We start from the raw sequence: 27,002 nt of genomic DNA, 5'->3' as shown, positions 1-27,002 counted from the left end.
TAGTGGGCACCTCACAGAAATATGAAATGTCAAAACAACACGGTTCACACCAAAATCTCACAAGCCCCAGAAAAAGGCCCAAATGAAACTGAACTCACCAATCTGCCTGAAAGAGAGTTCAAAATAAAAAACACATATACACCCTTATGTTTATAGCAGCACTATCTACAATAGCCAAGAAATGAAAAGCAACCTAAGTGTCCATCAGTAGACAAATGGATAAAGATGATGTGGCACATATACACAATGGAATATTATTCAACCATAAGAAGAAAACAAATCCTACCATTTGCAACAACATGGATAGAGCTAGAAGATATTATGCTCAGTGAAGTAAGCCAGGCGGAGAAAGACAAGTATCAAATGATTTCACTCATCTGTGGAGTATAACAACAAAGAAAAAACTGTAGGAACAAAAGAGCAGCAGACTCACAGAACCCAAGAATGGAATAACAGTTACCAAAGGTAAAGGGACTGGGGACGATGGGAGGAAAGGGAGGGATAAGGGGAAAATGGGGCATTACTATTACCACACATAATGTAGGGGTGTGGGGGCACGGGGAAGGCAGTATATACAGAGAAGACAATTAATGATTCTATAGCATCTTACTACGCTGATGGACAGTGACTGTAATGGTGTATGGGGGTGGGGACTTGATAATACAGGGAATCTAGTAACCATAATGTTTTTCAAGTAATTGTACATTAATGATATCAAAATAAAAATAAATAAAAAATTTTAAAAATGTGAATCTTTAAATTGGCTTCTGTCTCTTTAAGAAAAGAGAACTCTCAAGCCCTGAGTTCCAATCTCCAGGAGGGGGCCTCGAGCCAGTTCAGTTGACTTTCAGTTGTGGAAGCTGGACGTGGCAGGAACTCCTCTCTGAGAGTAGTTTGTAAACGGGAAGCTTTCAAAGTTGGCTAATTGATTACTTAAGGATCAAGAACCATAGCTTGTGGAGGTTTGTTTCCCTTGTATTGGTTTGTTACTTTGTATGGGCACTTTTCAGTTAACCCAGGTTTGTTACTTTGTATGGACACTTTTCAGTTAACCCAGCAACACTAATTATGGTGATTAAAGATTTTGTGAAACAGTTGAATGAAATTTAAGTAAGTTCAGAAACAACATGCCTTCAACTCTCAAATTTGACAAGTCCATTCAAATTGGACAACAGTCAGATGCCATCTGTCAGTTTCTTCCCTCTTCTTTCATTAAGCTTCCCTCTTCTTTCAAAAAGTACTGACACATTTCAGAGACTGCTGGTCATTTCTAGTTACTAAGGAGGAATTTCATGCCTCACCAAGATGCCTGTAAAAGTCATACTAGCATGCGTTTGATTTGTATAGTGATCCGTTACTAACAAAGTTGGGTCCTATTGGAAAAAAGAAAGTGTATTCCGTTCTCATTTTAAATACCTTTAAGAAATTCTTGTACTTTGATTTCAAGTGAGTGGTAAATGATTGCTTTCTAAAAAACTCAAACCATACAGAAACCTGTGATGCAAAAGATGAAAGCTCTCAACCGAATGCTGTCAATTTCTACCCTATAATTTCAATCCCAAACTAAGGGTATGTTTTGTTCGTCCCCATCGTATATAAACATAAGTTGTTTTACAAAAAAGAATCCTATTATAACATTTATTTGCAATATTCTTTTAAAAATTATTTCTACTTTCTATCAGTTGGTACAGAATCTACCTCCTGTAAAAGCATCTTTTAGCAGTTTTAGAGTATATGGTAATTTTATCTTTCTTGTAAAAATCAAAGACCAATTAAAAAAAAGGAAAAAACACCTGAGTTCAAATTTTCCCTTTCTCTTGTCCTGCTCAGTTCTCCATGAAACTTGTAGTTATTATTTCAAATTAATATTCCTTATTTTGAAAGTTCCAGTGAACTAAATGATGAGAAAATAAATGCAAACAATATGAATTTGAATTAATGTTTAGGTTTCTGTATTCAGACTATCTGAAAAAATAACAGTGTTTTCAAATGTTTTTAAAGGCCTCACATGTCCATTGGTGGTGGTATTTATTTATCTTTTATATTTTTTAAAAAACTATGGCTTTTTATTGGTAAATGAACCAGTTTGGATGTACTGCTTTTTGGAACTTGAATTCTAGTAAAGGGACTTACATAATATACACTAAATAGGCTAATGAAATAATTTCACTCACTGGAAAGTCAAGTACCTGCCAAAAATATGTGATCTGAGAGATGGCGAATACTTGGTCCTTTACATGGAGTGTGTGTTAGTCCATGTCCTCTGAGAAACATGCCACAACAGTATTAAATGTGCCAAGGTGTTTTTTATTCGTTTGTTGGTAAAATACACATAATTTAAAATACACTATTTTGACCATTTTTAAGTGCAGAGTTTGTGATTAAGTACATTCACGTTGTTGTGCAACCATACCATACCACAGAACCCCGCCTTTCTAAGTGTACAATTCAGAACAACCATCACTGCACTCAGTTTTAAAACACTATCAGTTCACCAAAAATAAACTCCACACATTTTGGCTAACACAGCTCAATCCTCCTACTTGCCCCAGTCCAAGGCAGTCACTAATCTGACATTGGCTTTAAAGGGACTCTTACAATATGTGATCTTTGTGACTGATTTTGTTTACTTACTATACTAAGTAAACAAGTATACTGGTTTGTTTTTGAGGTTGGTATCATGTTGTAGTTTGAATCAGTACTTCATTTCTTTTGATAAACAAGTAATATCCTATTGGACTTTATTTATTCATCAGTTGACATACTTATTTACACTTATTGGCTATTATGACTAAAGGTTTTATGAATATTTGTGGCCACACCATTCTACATTCTCACCAGCAGTCTGTGTGGGTTCCAGTTTCTTCACAGCCTTGCTATCACTTGTTATTATCTGTATTTTTTATTATAGGCATCCAAGTGGGTCTCTCTTGAATTTTAAGTCCCATGTACCTGTGCCTTATCATTGTGACTTGTTTTCTTGTATTTAACTGTGGTGATTCTTGTCTGCCTGGCTGGCTGCCGCTTGTCATTTGCTCATGGCAGTGCCCACATGTTCACCCAGCTTTGTGGTCCTCCTTTACTGCCGACCTTACTGAACGCCAGGCAGGCTGCGATGGCTGATCTTAGATACAGCACTGAATTCATACTATTTCATTATTTATAGTAATCCATCTAACATAGTAATCATCTAGATGTGCAGAAAATATTTAATATAATTACCACTTTAAAATGTGATACCAGGAGAAAAAACACTTGATGAATAAAAGTCTTTCAAATTCTAATCCTTTTATCTACTTTCACCATAGTAGGTTTTGAAGAAATAATTTGATTTTGATCAAATATGTTGCTGAAGGTAGGAAGATATACAGTAAGACCAGTTCTTGGTTTATAGAAGTTTTCAAGTAGGCTTATGTTCTGTGATTTTTACTGTATTGGTAAAAATCTGGTATATGGGTAGAGAAAAATGTTTTCTAAGAACAGTGAAATGACTCATGACAGCAATTTTATATCCTGATGAGGAAAAGGCCATTTTGCCCTATTTATAGGGATGTTGTCAGTGGAATCTGAGAAGTCTTCAGTGAGGTAGGGTGATAAAACACACTGACAATCTTGTACATATCCAATTATGTCTCCGAGGCCTTTGTTAAAGCTTCCCACCTCTCAACGGACTCCTGAATATAGCAAACCCTATACCTTATCAGTGGATGTGAAGAGGGAGATTCCTCCTGATGCCCAAAGACACAGGAGAGCCTGAAAGGGACTCTTGTGCACCCAGGCCCACTGGGGCAGCCAGAAGGGTTCCTGCAGGAGCAGAGATGATTTACTAGTAAACTAGGGAGAGCACGTTTATTGAGTGCTGGGCATTGTGCAAGTCATAATTCTGAATTGTTACATTATTTCTATGGAGAAACCTTGTAGGAAGGAATTTACAGTGTATTTTGAAAGAAAGGCTTATGATTTCTTGGGTAACTAAAATTTTTGTTCTTTTTTATATTTACTAATTTAATATTGATGTCATTTAAGGTCTCTTTCAACGCTTGGACACTCCAGATACCCCTGGAGCCAAAGTCCAAGCCCCATACTCATCGGCCACAGGAGGCAAGCACCCGCAGCAGGGCTTCCACTGCGATGCAGCGTTTCAGGCCGAATCCAGCAGAGGTGGTGGACCTCACTGCTGACGATGATGAAGATGGTAAGCTGGAGTAGCAGCAGTGCACAGCTATGCGGAGAATTTGATAAAATGAAGTATCTTAAAATGTTCGATACTCCTACTCTTGCTTACTGGTAGTATATTATTAGACTACAGGGAAGTTGTCAAATATCCTAATCTTATTTTTTCATTGATACATAAACTGAAGTTTGCAAATTGTGTCCACAATGCTTTCTGGTTATTGTTTCATTACTTGGCCATTATCTTCTTGGACAAAAAATATTTTGACAAGTGGCAGTTAAATCGATCCTCATACTTTCCTGTTAATTAAGTTTATAATATTATTGTCGTACTTTTAACTTTGCTATGAAGAACTGAAATGGCATTTTTTAAGTACACACAACAGAAAGCCAGTATGACTGACTTAAATGGTTAATACTGTTTATTTGAAATAAGTAATTTATTTTTTTCTTTTAAAGTTATCATTGATACACACTCTTCTGAAGGTTTCACAAGAAAAACAATGTGGTTATTACATTCATCCTTATTATCGAGTCGCGCCCCCCCCCAGACCCCATTGCAGTCACTGTCTGTCAGTGTGGTAAGATGCCACAGAGTCCCTATTCGTCTTCTCTGAGCAGCATTGTCTTCCCTGTGACCCCATACACACCATGTGTACTAATCATGATACCCCTCAACCCCCTTCTTCCTCCCTTCCCACCCGCCCTCCCACACCCCTCCCCTTTGATAACCACTAGTTCCTTCTTGGAGTCCCTGAGTCTGCTATTTTGTTCCTTCAGTTCTGCTTAACTTTTGTACTCCAGAAATGAGGGAAATCATTTGCTTTGTCTTTCTATGGCTGACTTATTTCACTGAGCATAATGCCCTCTACCTCCCTCCATGTTGTTGCAAATGGTAGGATTGATTTGTTTCTTATGGCTGAGTAGTATTTCATTGTGTATATATACCACATCTTCTGTATCCATTCATCTACGGATGGACACTTAGGTTGTTTCTGTATCTTGGTTATTGTAAATAGTGCTGCAATAAACATAGGGGTGCATATGTCTGAGAGGTTGTTTTCTTTGGTTAAATTCCATTGTGTGTATATACCATATTTTAAAAAATCATTTATCCATTGAAGGGTATTTGGGTTGCTTTGATCTCTTGGCCAAGAGCATGGGTATAGAAATATCTCTTTAGACAAAAAAAATTTGAATTTTAAAGTAGAAAGTTATACCTAAGAAAAGCTATGTAAAAAAAAAGAATCACCCTGACACATCCTATATCAAAGGAGATGAATAGATGTCTTCAAAATGTAATCTAAAACATGTAAGAATATTTAAGGGAGGTACCAAAACCTAATGAGGGAAAAGAGAGGGTTTTTCAGTAAGTGGTTTGGTGATAGCCAGTTAGCCCATGGAGGGACAAGACTGCATTCTGTTTATAATCTTATCTGATGCCATAAAACAGAAATTAGTTCTCGATGAAGGAAATAATTAAGGAAACATACTGAACCAAACACAATATGTATCCATCGTCCAAATAAGGAAGCACTTTGCAAACTTACAATAATTTGGAAAAGAACACATACCCCAGATATTACAGATTTCATAGCATAAAACTGAAAAGCTGTTGTGTATTTCTTAGAAGAATTACATATCATTTTGTTAAAAATAATTTTGGAAAAAATACACAACAAATGTACCCTATTTTAGAACTAAAGGGTTAATATCTTAAAGAATATGAACACAGAAGATCTTAACACTTTTAGAAATTGCAGGATTGATATCACTATATAGGATCATACAAATTCTTATGGAAACTTAAACTTATAAACAAAAATCATACAAGAGGAAATATGTGAAGATGTACAGATTAAGAGAGTAAGTATTGCTTTCAGTATGTGCGTTGAGCTGTTTTTTAGAAATTTTCATTTAGACAGATAGGATTTTTATGTTTGTAACGAATTTCATAGTCTTCAAAGGAAAACATTTTGTCTATCAATTAGTTGAAAAGCAGATGCCCTTCACAAGTTTTTTCCTTTTGTTTCTAGCACATATGGATGAAATCGAGGAAGCTTCCTCCACTCCCCAGGGGCTCACTGCCTATGCAGAAATCGCTGTTACCTTGACGGACAGTGACTATGCAGAGACTGATGTCACCTTGAGTGACAGTGAAGTGGAGACTGTGACAGATGGAGAAAGCCATCAGTAAGACTGAAAGAATGTAACATTTGAAGTTTTAAATGTAAACTTAAACATCTTTATGCTGCAGATATTTCCATTCTTTTCTTTTCTTTTCTTTTATTGAGATCTAGTTTGTGTATGTAGATACCAGATAAGCGATTTTAGTGATTTTCAAACCAGGTTACTGTAGACTCCCCTGGAAAGATCATACAATACAGATACATTGCTGCCTGGATTGTATCCCCCACCAGTTGTGCCAGAATCTTAGGGGTGACTATTTCTAAAAATAGTGTACAGTCAGAGTTAAGAGTCTTTGCTCTAGGTAAATGGTAATTTTACTTAATGTTTTACAAAATTCAGTTTGCTTTCTGATTAAGGGAATTCATGAGCTCCTTTGAAGTTTAGATGTTCATAATGCATGAATAGTGGGTATGGGCTAAAATTAAAAGTGAAGAAAACTTTAAAGGAGTATTGATGCTGAAGTATTACTTTTTGTTCTGATTTGTTTCATCCCAAGATGGCAGTGCTACCAGGGAAGTCTGTGCTATTATGTTAGGGCAGCATAGCATGAAACATTCTTTTGACCTTCACTCAGTAATTTCATCTAACCCCTGTGCCAAAAAATGAATGAAAACCCTCATTTGCTTTGATAAATAAATGGAAATGACATTGTCCTTTGGGAATCATTTTGACACCCCCTTCAAGAAACTATACTAAACTAAACCCTAACACTGCATTCATCTTGTGCTTTAGATGATCACAGATATTGGTAAGAGTCCCTCTGTTCCATCTGTCCCTCTTCCATTTGATTCATCTTACTAAGCTCTGGATTAATCTCAATTTTTGTGTTGGAATGAATTTAGAAACGCATTTGCTGATGATGTTTTAATGTGTGTTGTTATAGATTCAAGAAACAGACATTCTAATTTTGGAATATGTCAAAACACACCTAGAGTGTGTGCTTCTCCACTTGCCACTGTCCCACTGAAGTGCTGCTTCTCATGGCCTGGAAGAGAGCGCTCTAGAATATATCCCCGGTTTAAGTTTTAAAGGACTTTCACAGACTGAGAAAAACTGATACTCCCCAGTTTGTGCCCCACTATCCTGTGACTTTGCATAGTGCTTGGTACAACAGTGACTCAGTTTTTATGAGCTACAAGAACTGCTAAAGTTAAGGATCTCCTTTTCTTTGCGGAACTGGATACCTTTCTTGCCACGGAGCTGCTGAATATTTAAGCAGATACATTCACCATAGTAAATGGATAGTGCTCTTGACCCATGTTTTTCCTTATTGTTACTGGGGGTACTAACTTTGTCACTGTTTAGCTGGCCCCTAGAGGGACTGCATCTGCATTTCAGATTCTCTGATGTCAGGACTTGACAGATGTCACTAAATTGGAGTTAGGACATCCTACGAAGCTTTCAGAAAAGCACTACAAAATGGACATGGAACTTTTGGCAGCTATTAACAGCTTTCCATGAATGACAGACTTCTCATCACAGACTCTTGGTTTGTTTCTCAAGGATTGTACACGGTGACCTCTGTCCTCCTTCAAAGCCACAGTGATCCTGAGACATTTGTTTACTCTCATGCCTCAGCCTATATTGTCCTTGCCGGGATGAGCTGTCCTTTCTTTACTGTCTCAGGAATTAATCTTTTTTACTCATCATCCTTGAGAATTTCATTTTAGAGTTTGAACTTCTTTATAAACTCTTAGGCTTTACACTTGCTGAGGCCATGTACAGCCCACTTTGAACGCTGGGGTTCTTTCCTGAGTGGTCGAGCTTGTGCCCCCCATGACTGCATGTCAATGGGTCTGGCTCACCCTTTCCACACAAGCTGACGATAAACTCACAGTCAGTTTCACATTGAGTTTGGATAAGAGAGAAAAAGACATTTTCATAAGCCCCACCTTTCTAAAACACTCATTTTTCTCTGGGAGCTTTAGGACTGATTCTGTCTTCTATATGCTATTCCTCTGTACCCTCAGTCTAGATCATTACAGACAATCCCTTAAAAATAAAAAAAAATGAAACATACAGTAAGTAACAATACAAAACAATGCCATGCACATCATAAAAAGATGATAAAAAATGTTAGGCCCAAACAAGTGATGTTTTGTTATGGCTCCCAAACTGGTCAACGAGCTGCAGCTCTCCTCGCCTCTGCTGATCCCAGGAAATCTCTCTGCGCCTTCAATCTCTTTTAGGGCAGCACCAGAAACTTAGCTTGGTTTAGAACTCTCAAATCTGTGTTTCACAAATTCAATCTGGACTAAATACACAAGATCATGCAGATGTTATTAAATGTTTAGGGTGTTGATAGTTTTGTGACTTCACGGGTGGTGCATAATTTCAGGTACTAACATAAAATGTGAACATTTGATTATAACCCCAGATGTATACTCAAAATAACCATTGAAAAGACAGTAGCATTCTTGAACCAGAATCCTGTATTTTACACCAGAGATTGGTCTGGCATATCACTTCTCATATCCTGAGATCAGTTGATTGGAGAACATTTGCTGAACATTTCATTCAGCATGTTTATTGAGTGCTGGGCATTGTGCTAGTCATAATTTTGAATCCTGTTACATTATTTCTATGGAGAAACCTTGCAGGAAGGACTTTACAGTGTATTTTGAAAGAAAGGCTTATGATTTCTTGGGTAACTAAAATTTTTGTTCTTTTTTATATTTACTAATTTAATATTGATGTCATTTAAGGTCTCCTTCAATGCTTGGACACTCCAGATACCCCTGGAGCCAAAGTCCAAGCCCCCATGGGACACAGGAGCCAAGCACCCGCAGCAGGGCTTCCACTGCGATGCAGCGTTTCAGGCTGAATCCAGCAGAGGTGGTGGACCTCACTGCTGACGATGATGAAGATGGTAAGCTGGAGTAGCAGCAGTGCACAGCTATGAGGAGAATTTGATAAAATGAAGTATCTTAAAATGTTAGATACTCCTACTCTTGTTAACTGGTAGTATATTATTAGACCACAGGGAAGTTGTCAAATATCCTAATCTTATTTTTTAATTGATACCATAAACTGATACATAAACTGAGGTTTGCAAATTGGGCCTACAATGCTTTCTGGTTATTGTTTCATTACTTGGCCGTTATCTTCTTGGACAAAAAATATTTTGACAAGTGGTAGTTTAATTGATCCTCATACTTTCCTGTTAATTTTATTTCTAATATTATCATCATGCTTTGACTTTGCTGTGAAGAACTGAAATGGCACTTTTTAAGTACAGACAACAGAAAGCCAGTATGACTGACTTAAATGGTTAATACTGTTAATTTAAAATAACTAATTTACTATTTTCTTTTAAAGTTATCACTGATATACACTCTTATGAAGGTTTCACAAGAAAAGCAATGTAGTTATTACGTGCACCCTTATTATCGAGTCTCCCCCCATGCCCCATTGCAGTCACTGTCCGTCAGTGTGGTAAGATGCCACAGAGTCCCTATTTGTCTTCTCTGAGCTGCACTGTCTTCCCCGTGACCCCATACATACCATGTGCACCAGTCATGATACCCCGCCATCCCCTTCTCCCTCCCTCTCCAACCCCTCCCTTTTGGTTACCGCTAGTCCCTTCTTGGAGTAAGGAAGCAGAACTGAAGGAACAAAAGAGCAGCAAACTAATTTACTTTTCAAAGGTGCTACCCTTTAGTGTAATATTGCTCTTCCCTTCTGTGCTGCTCAGCTTTAGCGTTTTGTTTTGGCTGAGAACTGCACTCCAGTAACTGAGGAAACAAACTAGAATTGGAAACAGGGGAGGGAACGCGGTAGCACGTATGACTACATGAATACATCTGTAAGTTTCCCCACATATTGAGAATTACCTTCAGGAATTATCAGTTACATCTTAGAAGGAAATGGTCAGTCATGATTTTCTTAAAGGATGAAGGCAAGTCATATATAAATTTGTTAGCTTTGGGAGTTAGCTATAAATTGGAGAAAGGATCCATTAGGGAGGGCGGAAGCGTCAGAGGCCGTGTGCACTCTGCTCCCACGGATGCTCTGCAGTCTGGGTGATCGTGACTCTCAGAGCACCAGGGCTCTGGGATTCTGTGTATGAAAACATCATTTATTTTACCATCTGCATTTCATTCAACAGTGTCTTGCTTTTTATTCTGAAGCACCACAAATTATCTGTAAAACAGTGGTTAATATAATAGGGATTGATTTAAGATTGCTCAGAGTTAATTACATATATGACAACTGTTTTTGGAAACTTCTTGTGTGTTTTCCCATGCGACACCTACCAGCCAGTAAGTAGGGAAGGTGACAGAATAGCCTTCTAACCCACTGGAATTAGTTCAGGCAGAATACTTTTACTAGGTTAAAAGAATGCCAGGGATAAGCAGATGCCCCCTTCTCCCCACTGATTTCTCTCAGTGGAAAGCTTCTAACCTATTGAAAATAAATCCAAAGCTTTAGTGCCTGGGTCCCCTGCTGCCTCACTGGCTAGCCATTTAGTCTCCTGGAGGCATCTGCAATGTCTGCAGGCATTTTCAGGTCTCACTTTTGGGGTAGAGGGCTGCCATCACCTAAGAGGTAGAGGCCAGGGATGCTATGAATCACCCCACAATCCACAGGATAGCCCACCCTGTATCCCCACTTCCTTCCCCTACACAGAATTATACAGCAAAAAGTGTAAATACTGCCAAGGTTGAGAAACTGAGATAAGCCATTTGCAAATAAACAGAGGTTCCTCCCTGCCCTTTTTACATGTAGCAAATATGTTTAAGCATCCAGAGTAGTTTCCCATATAGGACTACAGGTACTGTTTGCATTGCAGAAATCAGCCTACTGCTCTGCACTGTATAGAAAAGATTGTATTCTCAATCTGTAACACATTAAGATAATCCCTTCTTTTTGAACCAAATTGTTGTGACTATGCTTTGGACAGATTTATTTCTATTATTCTCAATTTTTAAACAGCCACTTTATAATCAAGAGTCTAAAATATAGCTCATTCGTTAAGTTAACATCTGCCTCAAATTTACTTCCTACTATAGAACTTTTTTACGTTTATTATAAAACACTGATGGAATCAATATTTGCATTCTTTTTTGAAAGTAAACAAAAAGCCGTGTAAAAAAGTGAGAGAGTGCTTAGGTAACTTATCCACGACCATACTGTCAGTGGTGAAATTAAAACTGCTTTTCAAGCAGTCTGACTCTAGAATCCATACTGTACCAAAGAAAGGACAGTTTCTAACCCTGTTACAGCCTGTGACAATGTATATGAACATAGCAGACGCACTTTTTCTTTCCTTTTCCTCTTTTCTGCTTGGTAGTAGATCACAAAACTTCCATAGTGGTTACTCAAAAAACTATTTTAATAACCTGAATTATTGGACCATGCACATGTGTTGGATTTTTAAAACGCAGTCATCACATTTTAGTAACGTCATTTTAATGTTGGAGTTTAGCTTTATGAAAGCTTTTTGTAAAACCATATATTGTACTTATTAGACTTAATAGTTTTAAAGTTGGTTTTAATTACCATAAAAATGTTAGCTTTGATTAAAATATAGTCCATTACCTAATTTGTTTTGAAATGCTAAATAACTATTTTACATTCTGCAGAATCTACTGTAGTACCGCTCACCAGTTCAAGAATGGAATCTCCGACCACGAGCCGTTGGATTCACAACTACTCAGATTCATCTGCCTCTGAGCAGGCCTCTGACAGTGAATCAACTGACGATAGCAGTGAATGGTCAGAGACGTCAGCTCCTCGTACAAGCAATAGAATGACTGGGACTTATACAGGAGGTACGTTTAAAAATACGGGCTGGGGAGAAGGAATTTTTCATTACTTTTGTTAGAAAAAGTATGGTTTTAAGGATTTTAGCTATGTTAGCTAAAGTGTAATCTTAGAGTGAACATCGTATGTGAGCAAAGTCGTCTCTATGAGACAAACATTTCATATTGGAGGTGCTGTATGTTACTGAAGCATCATAGCACAACTGAAAGAGATTGGGGTCTGTCACCAAAAATATTAGCAGCAACAAAAGAAAACATAGGTAAATTGGACTTCACCAAAATCTAAAACTTCTGTACATCAAAAGACATTATTGAGAAAGTGAAAAGACGGCCTACAGAGTGGGAGAAAATCATGTGAAAATCATTTATTTGATAGGGTCAAGTATCCAGAATATATAAAGAACTTGCACAACTCAACAGGAAAAAGACAACCCAGTTTAAAAATGGGCAAAGGACTTGCATAGATATTTTTCCAAAGAAGATATGCAAATAATGGGAAGCACATGAAAACAAACTCATTAATTACGAGGGAAATACAAATGAAAACCACTTTATACTCTTCATAATTAGCAACAAAAAAACAAAACACTGGAAATAGTAAATGACCAGTGTTGACAAGAACGTGGAGAACCTGGAACCCTTATGAATATTTGGTGGGAATGTAAATCGGTGTAGCTGCTGTGGAAACCACTTTGGGGGTTCCTCAAAAGGTTAAACCTGGAATTATGTGACCCACAATTCCAGGCCTGGACATATATCCCAAAGAATTGAAAACCATGATGAAAGTTTTAAAAGGCTTCATGTCCCATCGTCTTAATTTTTATTATTGTTTGGTCTTTTGGTGTCATATACTATATGTAATAAATAAGTCATTTATCTTACTGCCCTTGCAACGATGGTCTAATTCAGTGGCCTGTGATTTCTTTTTTTCATTAAGTCTCTAGGATTTGTCTGAAAGTTCTAAATTATTACTGATCGAGGGGATTTGGGAAATCAGAAATCAGATTATTATGACACCATTAATTCTACACACATTGGAATTTTATTTCTTACATTCTGTTGGGTCTGAGTTTAGAGACCATAGGAAGGGAAGAGACGTTGGAGGTTAGTGTGGCAGCCAGACAGGCTCTGGTTTGGTGGTTATGTCTTCAGAAGATAAGATTTTTAACACATAGTCTGCATTATGTAGGAATGATTTGTGGTATTAGGGGTTCCTGGAGTTCAGGAGAATTTTGCTTTATTGCATATAATAGAAGGACTCATTTGATATGAAAAAATTTTTTAACGCAACTAAAAACAAATCATTTGTTATGGCCCAGGAGAAGACGATCTACTACCATATTTAAATGTCATGGTATATATGAGCCTCCTAAAGAATTCAGGCTTTCAGGAAAATCTCAATGAAGACTGCTGCCTGAAAGTATATGATATGATATGTTAAGAATGTGACACTATCACATTCTTATTTACAGAGATTTGAATTTACTAAACATGTCTTAATTCTTTATTTACTTATTTATGGAAAACTATTGTTTACACAGTAATATTTTGTTCATTATACCTCAATGAAGCTGAAAAAAGTGAAATGATTGTTGAAGAGTTAAATAAATTGATTCATTCTGAAACGAAACTTTAAAATTTTATACTTGTGAATATTACTGCTTGCATAATGATTATAGAAACAGAAAATTTTTAAGTGAAACTGGGAAAAATGCTGTGAATTTGAGAAAGGATAGTTAACTGTGGTAAAACAGAGACACTTCCTTTTTTGTGATCATTTTTACTACCAAGAAATACTGAGCTTTGTGATATCTTGGAGTAAAGCATTGATTTGAAAACAAAACTATCAGAAAAATAAGTTTAAAACTTTTCTCACAACTTATTGAGCTTAGTGAAAGTTTCTTTAAGATACTTGATAGCAAGGTTTCCCTGGCTGAATGTTTTCACGGTTACCTACCTTTTACCCCAGCTGAATGAATCAAAGAATTACAAATGGAAGGAAATCCTTCTGTAATGAAACTAGAGACTGCCCATAGCCTATACCAGACTACCAAGAAATTCTTCCAAATAAAATGAAATTCACACTGAAATCTATAAACTTATTTTTTACCTCAAATAGATGCATGTTTTATATAGTAAGAGGGATGCATATTCCGCAGAAGGATCTTCCAACAGTTACTTTGAAACATAAAGATTTAGAATGAAGAGATGGGGGGAAGGCATCTGTGTGAAGGGCTGATGTCCACGGCCGGTTCCTGGCAGACATGCTCCTGTCACCGTATTAATGACGTGTGGGGAAAGCGGCCTGGGGCGGGGGGAGAGGAGCAGCAAGAAAAGGACGTCTCCACAGTCTTGCCCAGAAGGACTACAAAGCTCCTTTCTTCTCTATACTGCTCTTAACTGGGAAATTATAAAGGAAAGCAAGGTTTATATGTTTATAAATGTGTAATTAATACAGCTGACTACACAGAAGCCAACAAACCTGTGTATTGCAAAATAAAATTAACAAAAGACAGTTTGGAAACATGTTTACACTTGTTATGACAAAAGCTTCCACTGTATATGAACTACTTATAAATCAGCAAGAAAAAGGTGAATAGGCTACGAAGGTGAAAAGGTAATTCCGGGAAGTAATGTAAGTGGCTAACAAATAGAAGATTTCTCTCAGGTTGGCATGTGAGGACTGAGTGATAGTGGGGGTTCTCAGGGACTCCTGTGTACTGCTGACAGGTGTATTAATTACGGTAACCCTTTGGGCAGGGTCTTTTGTCAACTGGTATCTGAGTCTAAATTATTTTTTGAGACTCAGAACTACTTACAGGAAATTTATGCTACAAACACTGTCCATGAATGATGTGTGTGTGTGTGTGTGTGTGTGTGTGTGTGTGTGTGCGCGCGCGCGCACTCGTGCACATGCATGCACAAAAGAAGACCAGTATGAGAAGGACCATACAGATAGATATTTATTGGAGCATTCGGGTTGTTTCCAATTTTTATCAATGGAAATTTCTTTGATAAATTTTGGTACATTCCTATAGTAGAGTGCTGTGAGGCTGAGAATGAAGTAAAACTGTACATTGACATGGGAAGATATCTAAGATTATTCAAAGAAGAACAGAGGTTGCAAATAGAACAGAGAAGACTCAAGCATTGCTAAAGTATACACAAAAAATTAAACATATGCTAATACGTTTCTAAAATACAGTAGGAATCTATACGAGCAATGTACGCTCAACCGCATGGTGCCTCTGTTTTCCTTACAGATGCTGCTTTGACAAGACCACGTCATGAAGCCTCTGCCGGCCCAAACTCCTACGGAAACCCGCCTGCTCAGGCTCAGTCTCCACCTGTTATTCCTCACCCTATGCATGCCTCCCATTCTAACATGTCTTGTCATGCACCCCCACCTCACCCCGTGGCACCCCCACCCCCTATTAATTTAGACAGCACAGCTGCACCAATCCCGCAGCATCTTCATGCCACAAACCAGCCAATTCCGTATTACCTTCCAGGCACTGCACCTCCAGGACAGAGACTGCATCGTCGCGAAGATACGCAGAGGATGGTAGATCGAAGGATGATGATGCAGCATACAATGTATGTTTCATGTTTTTAAAAAGATAATCACACATTATTCCTTTTCCTTCTATTCCCATTGGTTTATAACACTATAAAATCAGTAGAAGCAATTTAAGTATACTAAACCACCAGTTCACTCGGTTATTCTTTACTAACCAAAATCTTCCTCTGTCTTACCCTGAGTTGTAGGTGTTGACAAAACAAGTTGACAAAACAGATTTATTTAACGAAACCAAACCATTTTCAGGATGCAACAAAGGGTCATTTCTTTTTGCAAACCAGTCTCTTGTTTCTTTTTTCAGTTTCCATAGTAAAGGTTAATGTTAAAATTGATGATCTTGAGAAACAAGATACAGTGCCAGATATTTGCTTTGACTTATTATATGTTACCAGCCAGACGGAAGAAGAGTATTAGCATTTTTCAGCTGTTCTTTTTTCAACGTCTTTTTAACTTAGTTTATTTATTAATTTAAATATTACTGTATTACCTTAACATGGGAAGACTAACTGAACTTTTTGCTTTTTCTTTGAAAATTAAGTATCTGGTTTTCTACTTTAGGACAGCAAATTTTGTTCTTCATATTCTGCCTGCTTGTTTTTGTAAATACAATTTTACAGGAAAACAGCTACCCTTGTTCATTTGTGTTTAGCCACTACAGCTGCACCAATCCCGCAGCATCTTCATGTGGTTGATTTCGTCTGTGGCGTCTGTGCCTTCTTTCACATTACGAAGACTAACTTGAGTATTACAAAGACTCAGTAACTACTTAGTAAGACCTAGTTAAGTATGGCCTATAGAAAAGTATTTGGCCCTTACAGAAATGTTTGCAAATCTCTTGATATAATTAATGATCTACCACTTCTGTGACTTCTTCCTTTAGTTGTATAATTTATGATTATATCCAGAATCTCTGGTTGTTGTTGCCATTGTAATATAGTAACCCTTTATATAGAAAGTTGCTAATGTAATATTAATATTTTCTAGTATCTAGAAGATTACTTGTTCTAAATTGTTAAGATTAAACATGCAGTAGTAACCACAGTGGTGCTCATGTGAAACCTGAGCATAAGACTGTCTATTAGTGATACCTTAATAATAAAAAATATATATTAAACATGTAAAATCTCAAAATGTGTTAGAAGTTAATAGGAAATAAGAACTGGAGTATAAAAAAGGATCACTGGAACTTTTTTTTTGAAGTACTCTGTTCAGAACTGTGCTAATATTTGTAAATTTGACTGACTCTAGAAAGTGAAAATATATTAAGCTGGAATACAGAATAAAGAGTGTGAATGGAGCTAATATCAGTTTCCAAATGTGGGACCTCTTCTTGCATGTGTTTGAAATAAATGCACAAGGTTAAAATTTTTTTCTCTTAAAAGATTTATCTTTTAAAATGGCTGAATGTTACAATATAAAAGTAACGCAAAATAAGATACTTCCATTTTCCTGCCTTACGTGTTTATCGATATAGCTTACTTGCTCCTATAGCATTTGCTGAGGTGTTTAATTTTAAAAATTTTATTTCCATTCAAACTCCTATTATTTTACTTAAAATATGTGCTGTAAAGAAGGTATATAACAAAACATTCAAATTGTCTTTTTCCTTGGATAAATTTGAATTGGAGGTATTGTAAGAAATGAGCAGTGAGAATTTGTGGGGTTATGATTTCTTGATTTATTAATCATTAAATCTATGTTACATTTTTATAATTTATTAGATAATGAATTTCATGACTAATCTATAGACATTTGAATATTAATGCTAGGTATTTTTTCTACATTAAGAAATAACCAATTATTCAATTATTTCCGGTGGTCTTTCTGTGTTCTGTTCCCAGGCTGGCACCTGAGCGCCCCCCACCTCACCCCCATAGGATGCACCCCTACAGTGGACACGGACATCCTGTGGCTGGGACTATGTCCTCACACCCTCGGTAGGCTCCAGAGAGATCTGCCCCAGCAGTATCTTGTCTGTTTCAGCGATATGCTCAGTAGCTTGTGGTCAAAGGGCCAGAATCAATGCTTTACAGTGGAATGCCATCCAGGGCGGTGCTGTGGAGAAACTGAATTCAGTTTAGCTGTGAGGCACTGCCTCTGGGCAAGTTAGAGGCCTGGAGAAGCAACAGGAGGACCTTGAGTTCTGGGGCAGGGGGCCGTGTCACACAGGAGTGAGCTGTTCTGTTGTCCTTCAGGGCTGTCTACCATCAAAACCAGCTCCCTAAATACATCCTGCTTTTCACAACTTCTTTATACACCCTCCCCGTTCTTAGTACTCACATCTACTTGACTGCCTCTAACTCTGGCTACTGACAAGAGCACACCAGCTTGTGCCTTCCTAGTCTTACGGTGTTTACTGGAGAAGTGGAAGTACATGGGCATTAACTTTCTATGAAATTCATTTTCTTTAGGAAGTCATTGAGATCTTGGTCTACAGTAGCTTTTGAGGCAGAACATAAAGTGAGAATAAATAAATGGAGACTTGGCATTTACCAGTTTCACTCTTTATAAAATGTTGTTTACCCTTGTATTCTAAGGTTCAGATGTGTTTGTTGTTGTAATTATCTTTGAAGCCAGCAACCCAGAGACACTACTCAACAAACAAAAGTCTTGGGAGCATCTGTAACATTCACATAAACAAACAAACAGAAACACCTAATTTGTGTGCTCCGCAAGTAGAATTAGACTTTTAGATTGGAAGGAACCTATGCATTTTGTTTCCTTTGTAGGATGTGAATGAAACTCAGTAAAGTGCTTTGCTCCTTGTAATTACAAAATTGAATTTTTGAGTTTTACTTTCTGAATTGAATTTGAGAATTCTTTTAGTTATATCTTAGGGGCTAAATTTCTCTCAGCAGTGTAAGTTAAGAAGCTTTAGGTAACTTTAAAAAATGTAAACATCCCCCCCCATTCCTACTGATTATCATAAGACACTGCAGAGATGGTTACAAGCTAAAGCGCTCTCATCCTCTGTCAGGGGCCTGGGAGCTGAAGCCGGAGGGGCTGCACCTGCTGAGGCACCTGGAGCATCGCGTCCCCACTTGGACCACCAGCATATATCACTTGGACTTCACTTCGTATTTGTACGAGTTCTTCCTTTACTGGTAAAATAAAAACTTTTCAAAATGCTGAAATATTCTTCTCCTTAAGAGTATTCTTTTTCTAAATTATTTTATTGTAAATATTCTCAATGTATTAGTTATAGGTGTTTTAATAGAATTTGAGAATTAGTAATTGGAAATTGTGCTATAAAAGGTATTAGATATATTGAAATCTGTATTTGTATTTGCACTGTAAAATGTACTGTATTTTTCTCTCTTTATAAAAGTTTTTTCTTTTGTACGAAGACACCAGTCTTGATCCACTGTCAGTGGGACATGAGCTTGAATTTCTCACAAGTGGTAATTGGTCTGTTCCTATGCATTTCTACTCTACTCCTCTGCCAAAGGACTATACTTATTCTCTGTCTCTGACTTGAACAGATTCACATTTTGTAGATACCAATTTAAGGTGTAAATTTGTTGAGTTTGCAATTCATAGTACATACTAGTTATAAAAGTAGGACAGAGGAGGGAGTGGCTTCATCTTGGGGAGGTAGACATACTGTAGGAAAGGCTTCCAAGATGCTTGATTATGCATGTGACTTCTCAGCAGGTTTTGGAATTGAGAATGATGCTCTTGCAGTGATTACAGCATGTTAAGAGATCTCAAATAACATAAACACAAGCAACTGCAAATAGGTTGGTATTTCTGGATCTTAGGAATGGGGATCACTCAGCACTAAGAAAATAAAGCTGCCCTGCCAAGAAGCTGGGACTCAGGAACCATTGAAAGCAAAATGACTTGGTCTTCCTTCTGCTTTTGGAGTGACTTACTCAGATTGTAGTTAGAAAGACCACCTCCTCACTTGTTTGGAAAAACAGATTTGAAGGTGAGAGGATGGAATCTAGTTAAGACATAGCAGAAGAGGTAAAAGTTGATAAACACCTGAACAAGGACAGTGGCAGTTGGTGTAATAATGAGACACATTTGAATGACATTTAGGATGACTCCTAGATGCTAGCTTGGTGCCTTTCACTGAGTTGCGGAGTATTAGATTACGGTTTAGGCAAGACGTTAGGTGAGTTAGGTTTTATACATACTGAATCTGTGATAAGTGGGTATCAAGGTAAAATGTCCAGTAGGGATTTAAGTTTATAGTCTGCACCTCAAAACCATAAACTGCTACCTGAGTTAAAGATATGTTGTGATTTGTCAATATACATGAGCCACATACTGTCATAAAATACAAATCTATGGAAGAGGATCAGATTGCCAGAAAAAATGTATAGACTGACAAATTGAAAAAACCTTGGAGAGTGATAATACTATATCTAAAAGGTAATCCTGTCATTCAAAGAAAGGATTCTGAGCACTGGCTAGAGAAGTTGAGAAGAAACAAAATGAGAATAATGTCAAAATAATATGGTCATTACTGTCTCACCACAAAAATACAAAGTTGGGAAAATGTTGAATGCATTATAGAGTGGTTATTGGTGAGGATGGGGATGGTGTCCTTCTTAGATTACAGGGAAAAGGTAAAAATGTGGGAACAGTGACTATAAACTACTTGCCTTATAAGCCTGGCTGTGAAGGGAAAGCAGGAAACAGGGCTGCAGTTATTCCAGGAGTAAGGAGATGACACTTTGGGATAAACCTGAAGCTATGTTTAGGCTTAAGACAGAACATGAGAGGAGGACACAGAAGCAAGAAGTGGGCAGTAGGAGTCACTGAAGAACGTAAGGGTGACTTTGTCGCACCACTTCAGTGGGCTGAGAAAACAAGTACAACCATTTGCCTTAACATACTGCAAACACTGTATTTATATTGCAGGTTTATAAATATGGAGCTTTATTGCTTTTACAGTATTGGCAGTGCTATTCAAGGAATAGTCATCCTGGCTTTTAATACTAGTTATTCTTCACCTTCAGATACTGGAACCTTTACAAGAAAGACAAAATGTGAACAGTGGAGCATCTCAGGAGACGATCGAGAGATGCACATACCCACATAAATACAAAAAAGTAAGAATTTATTCTGTGGGATGTCTACATTATTGAAATGTATAAGCTTTAGTATTGTGGACCTTTGAATTCAACTACATCATTACTAAAACAACACACGCATATGATTTTTTAAAATTTGAAAGTTTGAAAATATATATTCTGAAGTTTCTTACCCTGATGACCCAAGTTTTTCTTCCCAGAAGAAAAATCATAGTTAAGGGTTTCTTACATAATCTAGGTATTTTTAGGCATTAATAATGTACACATGTACATATTTTCCCTTCCACTTTTAAAAATGACACAAAGAGGATGATAAGCGCACCGTTTTTGTGCATTATGTTTTCATTCTGGATCAGAACATGCCACCCATATTCTCTTTAATAACTTATACTGTAATTTAACTGGCCACTTATTTTGACATTTAGTTAACCTACATTTCTTACATTGTACCCTCAATTTATAGTATTATTTATAGAAGTTGTGCAACAGACATGTTATATAGATTTCTTTCAACAAACAACTATGCTATGCAGACTGATAATAAGAAAGTGAAAAATCACTGTATTTTTCATCTGTTTTCTAAGAGTATTAGAGAGGTATTACCACTAAGTTTAAGTCCTTTCAGTTGTCTAAGCTAAAGACTATGTCATAGGATTAATTTATTTGGAGATTATTTGAAAATTCCTTAGTAAAGGCTATGTGTTATGATGGGACAAAAATAGAGTTTATAATCATCCTAACAGTGTATTAAAAATAGTAGTTTTCCAAGTAATTAATTAGTCACATTTAATTTTCCTTTTGATGCTGCTTAATTAAGTCTTAAAATAACTTAGTTGAAAATAGTCACTTAACTCATCCATTAACTCATCACAGTTCTACCTGGGAGATAAGTTGTGGCTGAATGTGTAGTTTTGTTTTGCATTGTCTGTCAAATAAACACAGACTTTACTCAGTCGTTCAATAATGTCATCCTACTAACACGGTGACACCCGATCGGCTCTCACAGAGGGACCTGCCCCGCCAACAAGCCGGCGCAGCACCGACTCAGGAAGCCACCGACGAACAGTGCACAATCTGCCTGTGTACTTTAGAGGAAGGGGAAGATGTGAGGTAAGTAGACATGAATTATCTAAAATCCGTTGTCAAAACATGAGACTTTATGTGAAAGTAGACTAGACGCCACATAAAGATCACTCCTGGCATCTCCTGTTACCAGTCTCCGATGTGTAGAGCATTGCCTTCCCATAGTGAGTGAAAGAAAAAGATTGAAGTCTCTGTATTGCTACTAGTGGGTTGGGATGGGAAATATACTTGGGCAGGGAAATTTTGTGGTCGAACTGTCTTCTCTAAACCCTGCAGAAAGGAGAACTTGACAGGCTTTGGAGGCAGAGACTGTTAAATTAATGTATTCTCCAAGGCTTAAAGAGGGGGATCTCGATTAACTCCATGCAGTGTTGGACAGCATCTTTTAATAAATGGATTTTGTTCTAAAATGCCCTCTTACTTCCTGGGACTATTCAGTTCTTACAACTTTGCAATTTAGAAAATGTTATGCTAACCCAATATTAATTTTAGGTATCTTCTTTTTATAATCTCTTCATTATTTTGCACCTGTTCTGTTTTTATCCAAAGTACATAATCCCATGTGAAAAAGGTTCTATAACATATGTAACAGAACCGTATGCTAACTCTGTTGCCCTAATTGATAAGGGTAACTTTATCATATGTCTTCACTTGGTTGAGAGAGAAAAAAATTATAAACATTTGTCCGCCATTCCACATATAGGTTATTTGAACACTGCATTGCCAGTGAAATTTATAAATATGGAAGCTAACTTCTCTTACAGTAGTGGTAATACTGTTCAAAGGGTAATTGGAGCATCTCTTTTTAGCAAGAACTAGGAAGTTTAAAAATGTGTGACAGCTCTTAGCAGTGGATTAGAAATGGATACTTCTATCACACTCTTCACTTGGATTTACCCTGTATTGCCTCGATGCTTTCTTTATTTCTCAGTTGCTAAGTGATGATTTAGTATACTATACCAAAGTAAATATCTCTTTTTAAGCTACTTTCTTTCCCATTACTTTTCATTCAGATATAATTGGCAGATATTAGTTTCAAGTGTACATGATTTGATATTGCAAATATATTACAAAATGGATTAAGCTGTTTTTAAAAAAGAGTGCCATAGTATTCAGTGGCTATAACAATTACCCATAAAACCGTTATTAACCTTCAATCAATCTGTACTTTATAAAGATCCTCTAGATAGAAAATAATATTACATATAAGATTTCTTAATTAGTGTGACTAGAACTCATGCTAGAATGAGTTCTGATATTTTTGAGAGACAGATACATTTTTCAAAGTGTTTCACAAATTCATTTGATAGGGAAAAAATGTATTTTTGCCATTTTAGGTAACAGGGACATACTGCCAATGTAGCAGATTGGCAGCTCATGTATAGAAACAAAACTGGAATAACTGCCAGTGTAGGTTTTAAAATCCTTAAGGTTTGACATGATTTGGTTCCATAGCTGAAACAGTTAGTCATCTGGTGTATTTATACCTTATTTTGCCCAGTGTTGATTTAATGTAGGTGTAACTGTCATTAGACAGGCCTCGAGGTTTTGAATGTTTTTACAGATAAAAGAGATGTCTGGTAACTTTGAAACACTACTGAATTACTACAGGCATACTACGTTCAGTTGTCGTAAGATTCATTTTGTGCTTTCTGTTGTTTTTGCCTATAATAGACGTCTTCCTTGTCTGCACATTTTTCATCGAGTGTGCATTGACCAGTGGCTGGCTACAACTACGAGGTGCCCCTTATGCAGAGGGGACATCGAAGCCCGGCTGCCACGTGAAAATTAACACCACGGTTCAGAACTGTTGCCCTCCCTCTCCTTCCCACCCTACTGGTACACAATCATATCAAGAACAAAAAAACAACAATAGAAAAGATCCAAGTAATACCAGAGCTCACTAAAGAGGAGTTAGGCACTCTTTGAAGACTCCACAATGACTATTAGGAGTTTAAGGCTTCAAGAACAAGCACATTAATCTGTACAGCTGAATAACACATTTGACTAATGAGACAGCACGTTAAAAATTTCAATATTTATTTCTTAGAGCTACATTTACACACGTGAGACCTGATTATAGTCAAACAAATGCTACATGAAAGGGTGCATGTACCTGCCTGTGTCTGAGTGCGTGCGTGGGCGAATACATGTGTGAAACTCTGCTTGTTCCCTCAGACGTCCAGTGATGAAACTGTGATACCTCTTATCCCTCCACACCCCTCAAAGGAATGTGGAATCAACCCCAGCATATACATCAGGTTCATTTGGGGTGGGGCGGTAGGTTGTTCTTTGCTAATACAGAATCAAGACCTCTGAAAGTGAAGGTGGAGTTCTCTGCACTGTTACAAAGTCCACAGATAGGGATGAGAACTCCTCCTCTGGAGGCCCGGGGTCTCCACTTGTCTCATTGGCAGGTGTCGCCTCCTGGGCATCTCAACACATCCGGTTCAACTCGTAAAGGTCAATTCCTCCAACACGGCCTCCTTGATCCTGGCTCCCCTAAGCTGGGCACTCTCCCTCCTGTTCTAGAATTCGACACTGAGCAGTCCCTTCGCAAATCCATGGCCATGATTCATGGTAATTATCATTTTGTTAAAGCATAAGCTGCGATTCTTTGTAGTTCCTCACTAGGGCCAAGCGATTCTCCATACACATGCACGCACAAACCCACATACACACAATAACAGGCAAGGCTGCACAACCCCATTTCCCTGTGCCAAGACCCAACACCACTATGTGCACCCCCATCAGCAGCTCGCTCTATTTCTCCTCCTTCTGCCCCACCCAAAGCATACTGGAAGGCATACAAGGGAAAAGCAATCTCATAGGAATCACCTCACCTCCTCTTTTCTCGGAGGTCATCCACAAAGCTTAGGACCTTAACCAGAAATTACTAGCAAATTACTTCAACAGTCCTTACAATTGGTTGTGACACACTGAGTCACAAAACTGATGTTAAGAACTGTTGACTTAACTAGTTACTGAATGCATAAAGACAGTGTTGGAAAAGGAGAAAGCAAAGACTAACAAACGATCGGCCTTTGGAAAGCACAAATAAACTGTTTCATAATCTTTAAAGTATACACTACTGTATTTAATGGCAAAAATTATGTATTAATAGGACTATTAGAAATTTAGCGATTCACAAAAGCTTTAAGACAAAGGTCTAACTAAAAATAGATTATTATACATCATCCACTACATCAACAAAAAGGACAAAAACCACATGATCACCTCCACAGATCAGTTGATGTTCCCCAGACAGGGAAGAGTGCCACATGTTCAGTGACGCTAATCATTTGTAGCCATGTGTAAGACTCACTTCAGCACACTAAAAGGCCCAGGCCTATGTGCTGTCTTTCCTCCTTCAGATCTGACGAGGTGATTTTGCAAACTGAGCAACTAACTTAGCAAGCCGACCCAGCTGTAGGCGACACGGAAAAAGGCAGGAAGTACTCCATCTTAAAGATAAGATTGCATTTGAACACCCAGAAAATTCAAAAGGCGGGACTCTTTAAAAAACAGACAATACCTCAGCCCACCTCGGGGGCTGGGCGGGCAGCCTTTTGATGTTATCCCAGACCAAGGCGCCAGTGTCCCAGAGAGAAATCAAGGCAGGAGATTCATTACATTAAGTTAATCTTTAATATTCAGGGACCACTTAACAAGTCCACACCCCAAAGTTTTCTTCATGTTCTCGAAAAATCCTCAACTGCCTATAAAACCCCCAGACAACGCACCACCACAGACTCTCTTGTCCCTTCCTGGCGTGAGCCGGGAGCTCTGTCCTTTCACTTTATCTCTAAATAAAAGCCTGTACCTTGCTCTCCTACCTTGACTGTGGAGCTCATTCTTCGGCTTCGTGAACAAGAAACCCGGCATCACTAAGAGGGGCCCTCTATCCTGTCCTTACGACTAGACAAAAAGAGCAAACCTTAAGTAAAGTGATGTGAGCAAGACTGTCTCCCAGAAGCCATTCAGAACATCACCTCCCTTTCCACTCCTTTCAAGAATGTCTTACTAGTTCACAACTGTGGGGCAAGAAACAAAATAACCAAAATTACTATGACAAAAGCAGAGGATTGAACCCAAATAGCTGCTACTACATCAAGGGGAAAACCAAACAACCGCCATCACAAAATCTCTGCCCACACTTTTAAATCCATTTTATGAGTCCAACACAGAGGCAGACCAGCCATGTGAATATGGGTTTTCTATTATCTGAAACATTATAATACAGCTCCACTATCTGGCTTTATCTTAAAGGGGAAGGCCCCAGCAACAATCTATTTCAATAAAGCCACATGGTTTGAAGCAACTGCTTCTCTTTGTCCACCAACTGGTCAGGAAAGCGCCCCTTTCAGAGGCAGAAGAGAGCAGGGAGCTCAAGTCAGGGCCTCCCTCCCTCCCCACACTGTCAGCCAGGCTGACCAGCCACACACCCCACATCAGAAAAGCTGCAGAAATAGCTGTCCCCTCATCAAGTTTCCACTCTTCCAGAATGTTCCAGCCCCACCGAATGTCCTGCCTGAATGTCCGGCTTACTGTTTCACAGAACCCGCCGAACATAGAAAGGAAACAAAATCCAAAGACCTGGGATGCACACAGATAGCAAGTCCTCCCCAGGTGCTCCTCCATAGGACGTGGAAAGAACTGACAGGATCGGTCTAGTTCCTCAGCTTTGAGTTGATATTCTGGGTATCATTCAACTATTATTTATTGAGTGCCCAGTCAGAACAAGGCACTGTCAATGCACACCCAGTTAAGTCTGTACCAGGGTTCTGAGATGATTACGTTTCACCAGTGCACAGACAGCAATATGGAGTTAAGGCCTCAGTCCAGGAACAGGGAACAATTGCTCCTTATTGATTTACATGAGCAGAAAAAGGATATGCCAATTTGCAAAAGATTTGTAGCCTCTGCTATGCCAGGAACATTGCCAGAAAACTCAGGAAAGAATACATCCGCATTCACACAGAGAGCAGCAAGACCTACTATGCAAACGTAAGGTCAGGAAGAGGCTGCCTCACTACAAACGTTTCCCACCCTTTTATCCAACCTTTTCCCCACCATCTTCCTCTTTCCTCTTCAATGGAAGACTGCGAACTTTTGTTTTCCACGACTTTAAATCATTGTTGTTGTTAGGCTGGAGGAAGGAAAAAC

General features: G+C 38.0%; 1 protein-coding gene and 1 long non-coding RNA gene across 3 annotated transcripts in view; one reads left to right on the top strand and one right to left on the bottom strand.

The window, feature by feature from the left end:
* Window positions 1–27,002, bottom strand: part of LOC140844041 (uncharacterized) — a 71,555-nt gene that overhangs the window by 18,979 nt on the left and 25,574 nt on the right. The gene's annotated exons all lie outside the window — the stretch shown is intronic.
* LOC140844038 (E3 ubiquitin-protein ligase Arkadia-like) lies at window positions 626–26,245 on the top strand. 2 transcript variants are annotated; one of them, XM_073215104.1, is made up of 11 exons: window positions 626–962; window positions 4,027–4,195; window positions 6,210–6,366; window positions 9,069–9,232; window positions 11,949–12,137; window positions 15,392–15,725; window positions 17,550–17,645; window positions 18,686–18,812; window positions 20,679–20,771; window positions 21,760–21,863; window positions 23,511–26,245. In XM_073215104.1, exons 2-11 carry the CDS (start codon window positions 4,132–4,134, stop codon window positions 23,626–23,628), a joined length of 1,446 nt encoding a protein of 481 aa, XP_073071205.1. In that variant the 5' UTR covers window positions 626–962; window positions 4,027–4,131; the 3' UTR covers window positions 23,629–26,245. The 2 variants fall into 2 exon arrangements, with proteins under 2 accessions (XP_073071205.1, XP_073071204.1); XM_073215103.1 differs by having other exon boundaries at window positions 626–4,195.

The sequence above is a fragment of the Manis javanica genome, chromosome 10 (genome assembly GCF_040802235.1).
Source record: "Manis javanica isolate MJ-LG chromosome 10, MJ_LKY, whole genome shotgun sequence".
In the NCBI taxonomy this organism is placed as follows: domain Eukaryota; kingdom Metazoa; phylum Chordata; class Mammalia; order Pholidota; family Manidae; genus Manis; species Manis javanica.
This window is presented reverse-complemented; position numbering and strand designations above follow the sequence as displayed.

Coding starts and splice junctions, on each gene's coding strand:
- LOC140844038 (XM_073215103.1), top strand. CDS start 4,015: ATGTCATTTAAGGTCTCTTTCAACGCTTGGACACTCCAGATACCCCTG. Junction 17,646..18,685: donor ACTATGTCCTCACACCCTCG/GTAGGCTCCAGA, acceptor ATCCTCTGTCAG/GGGCCTGGGAGCTGAAGCCG. Junction 20,772..21,759: donor ACCCACATAAATACAAAAAA/GTAAGAATTTAT, acceptor CGGCTCTCACAG/AGGGACCTGCCCCGCCAACA.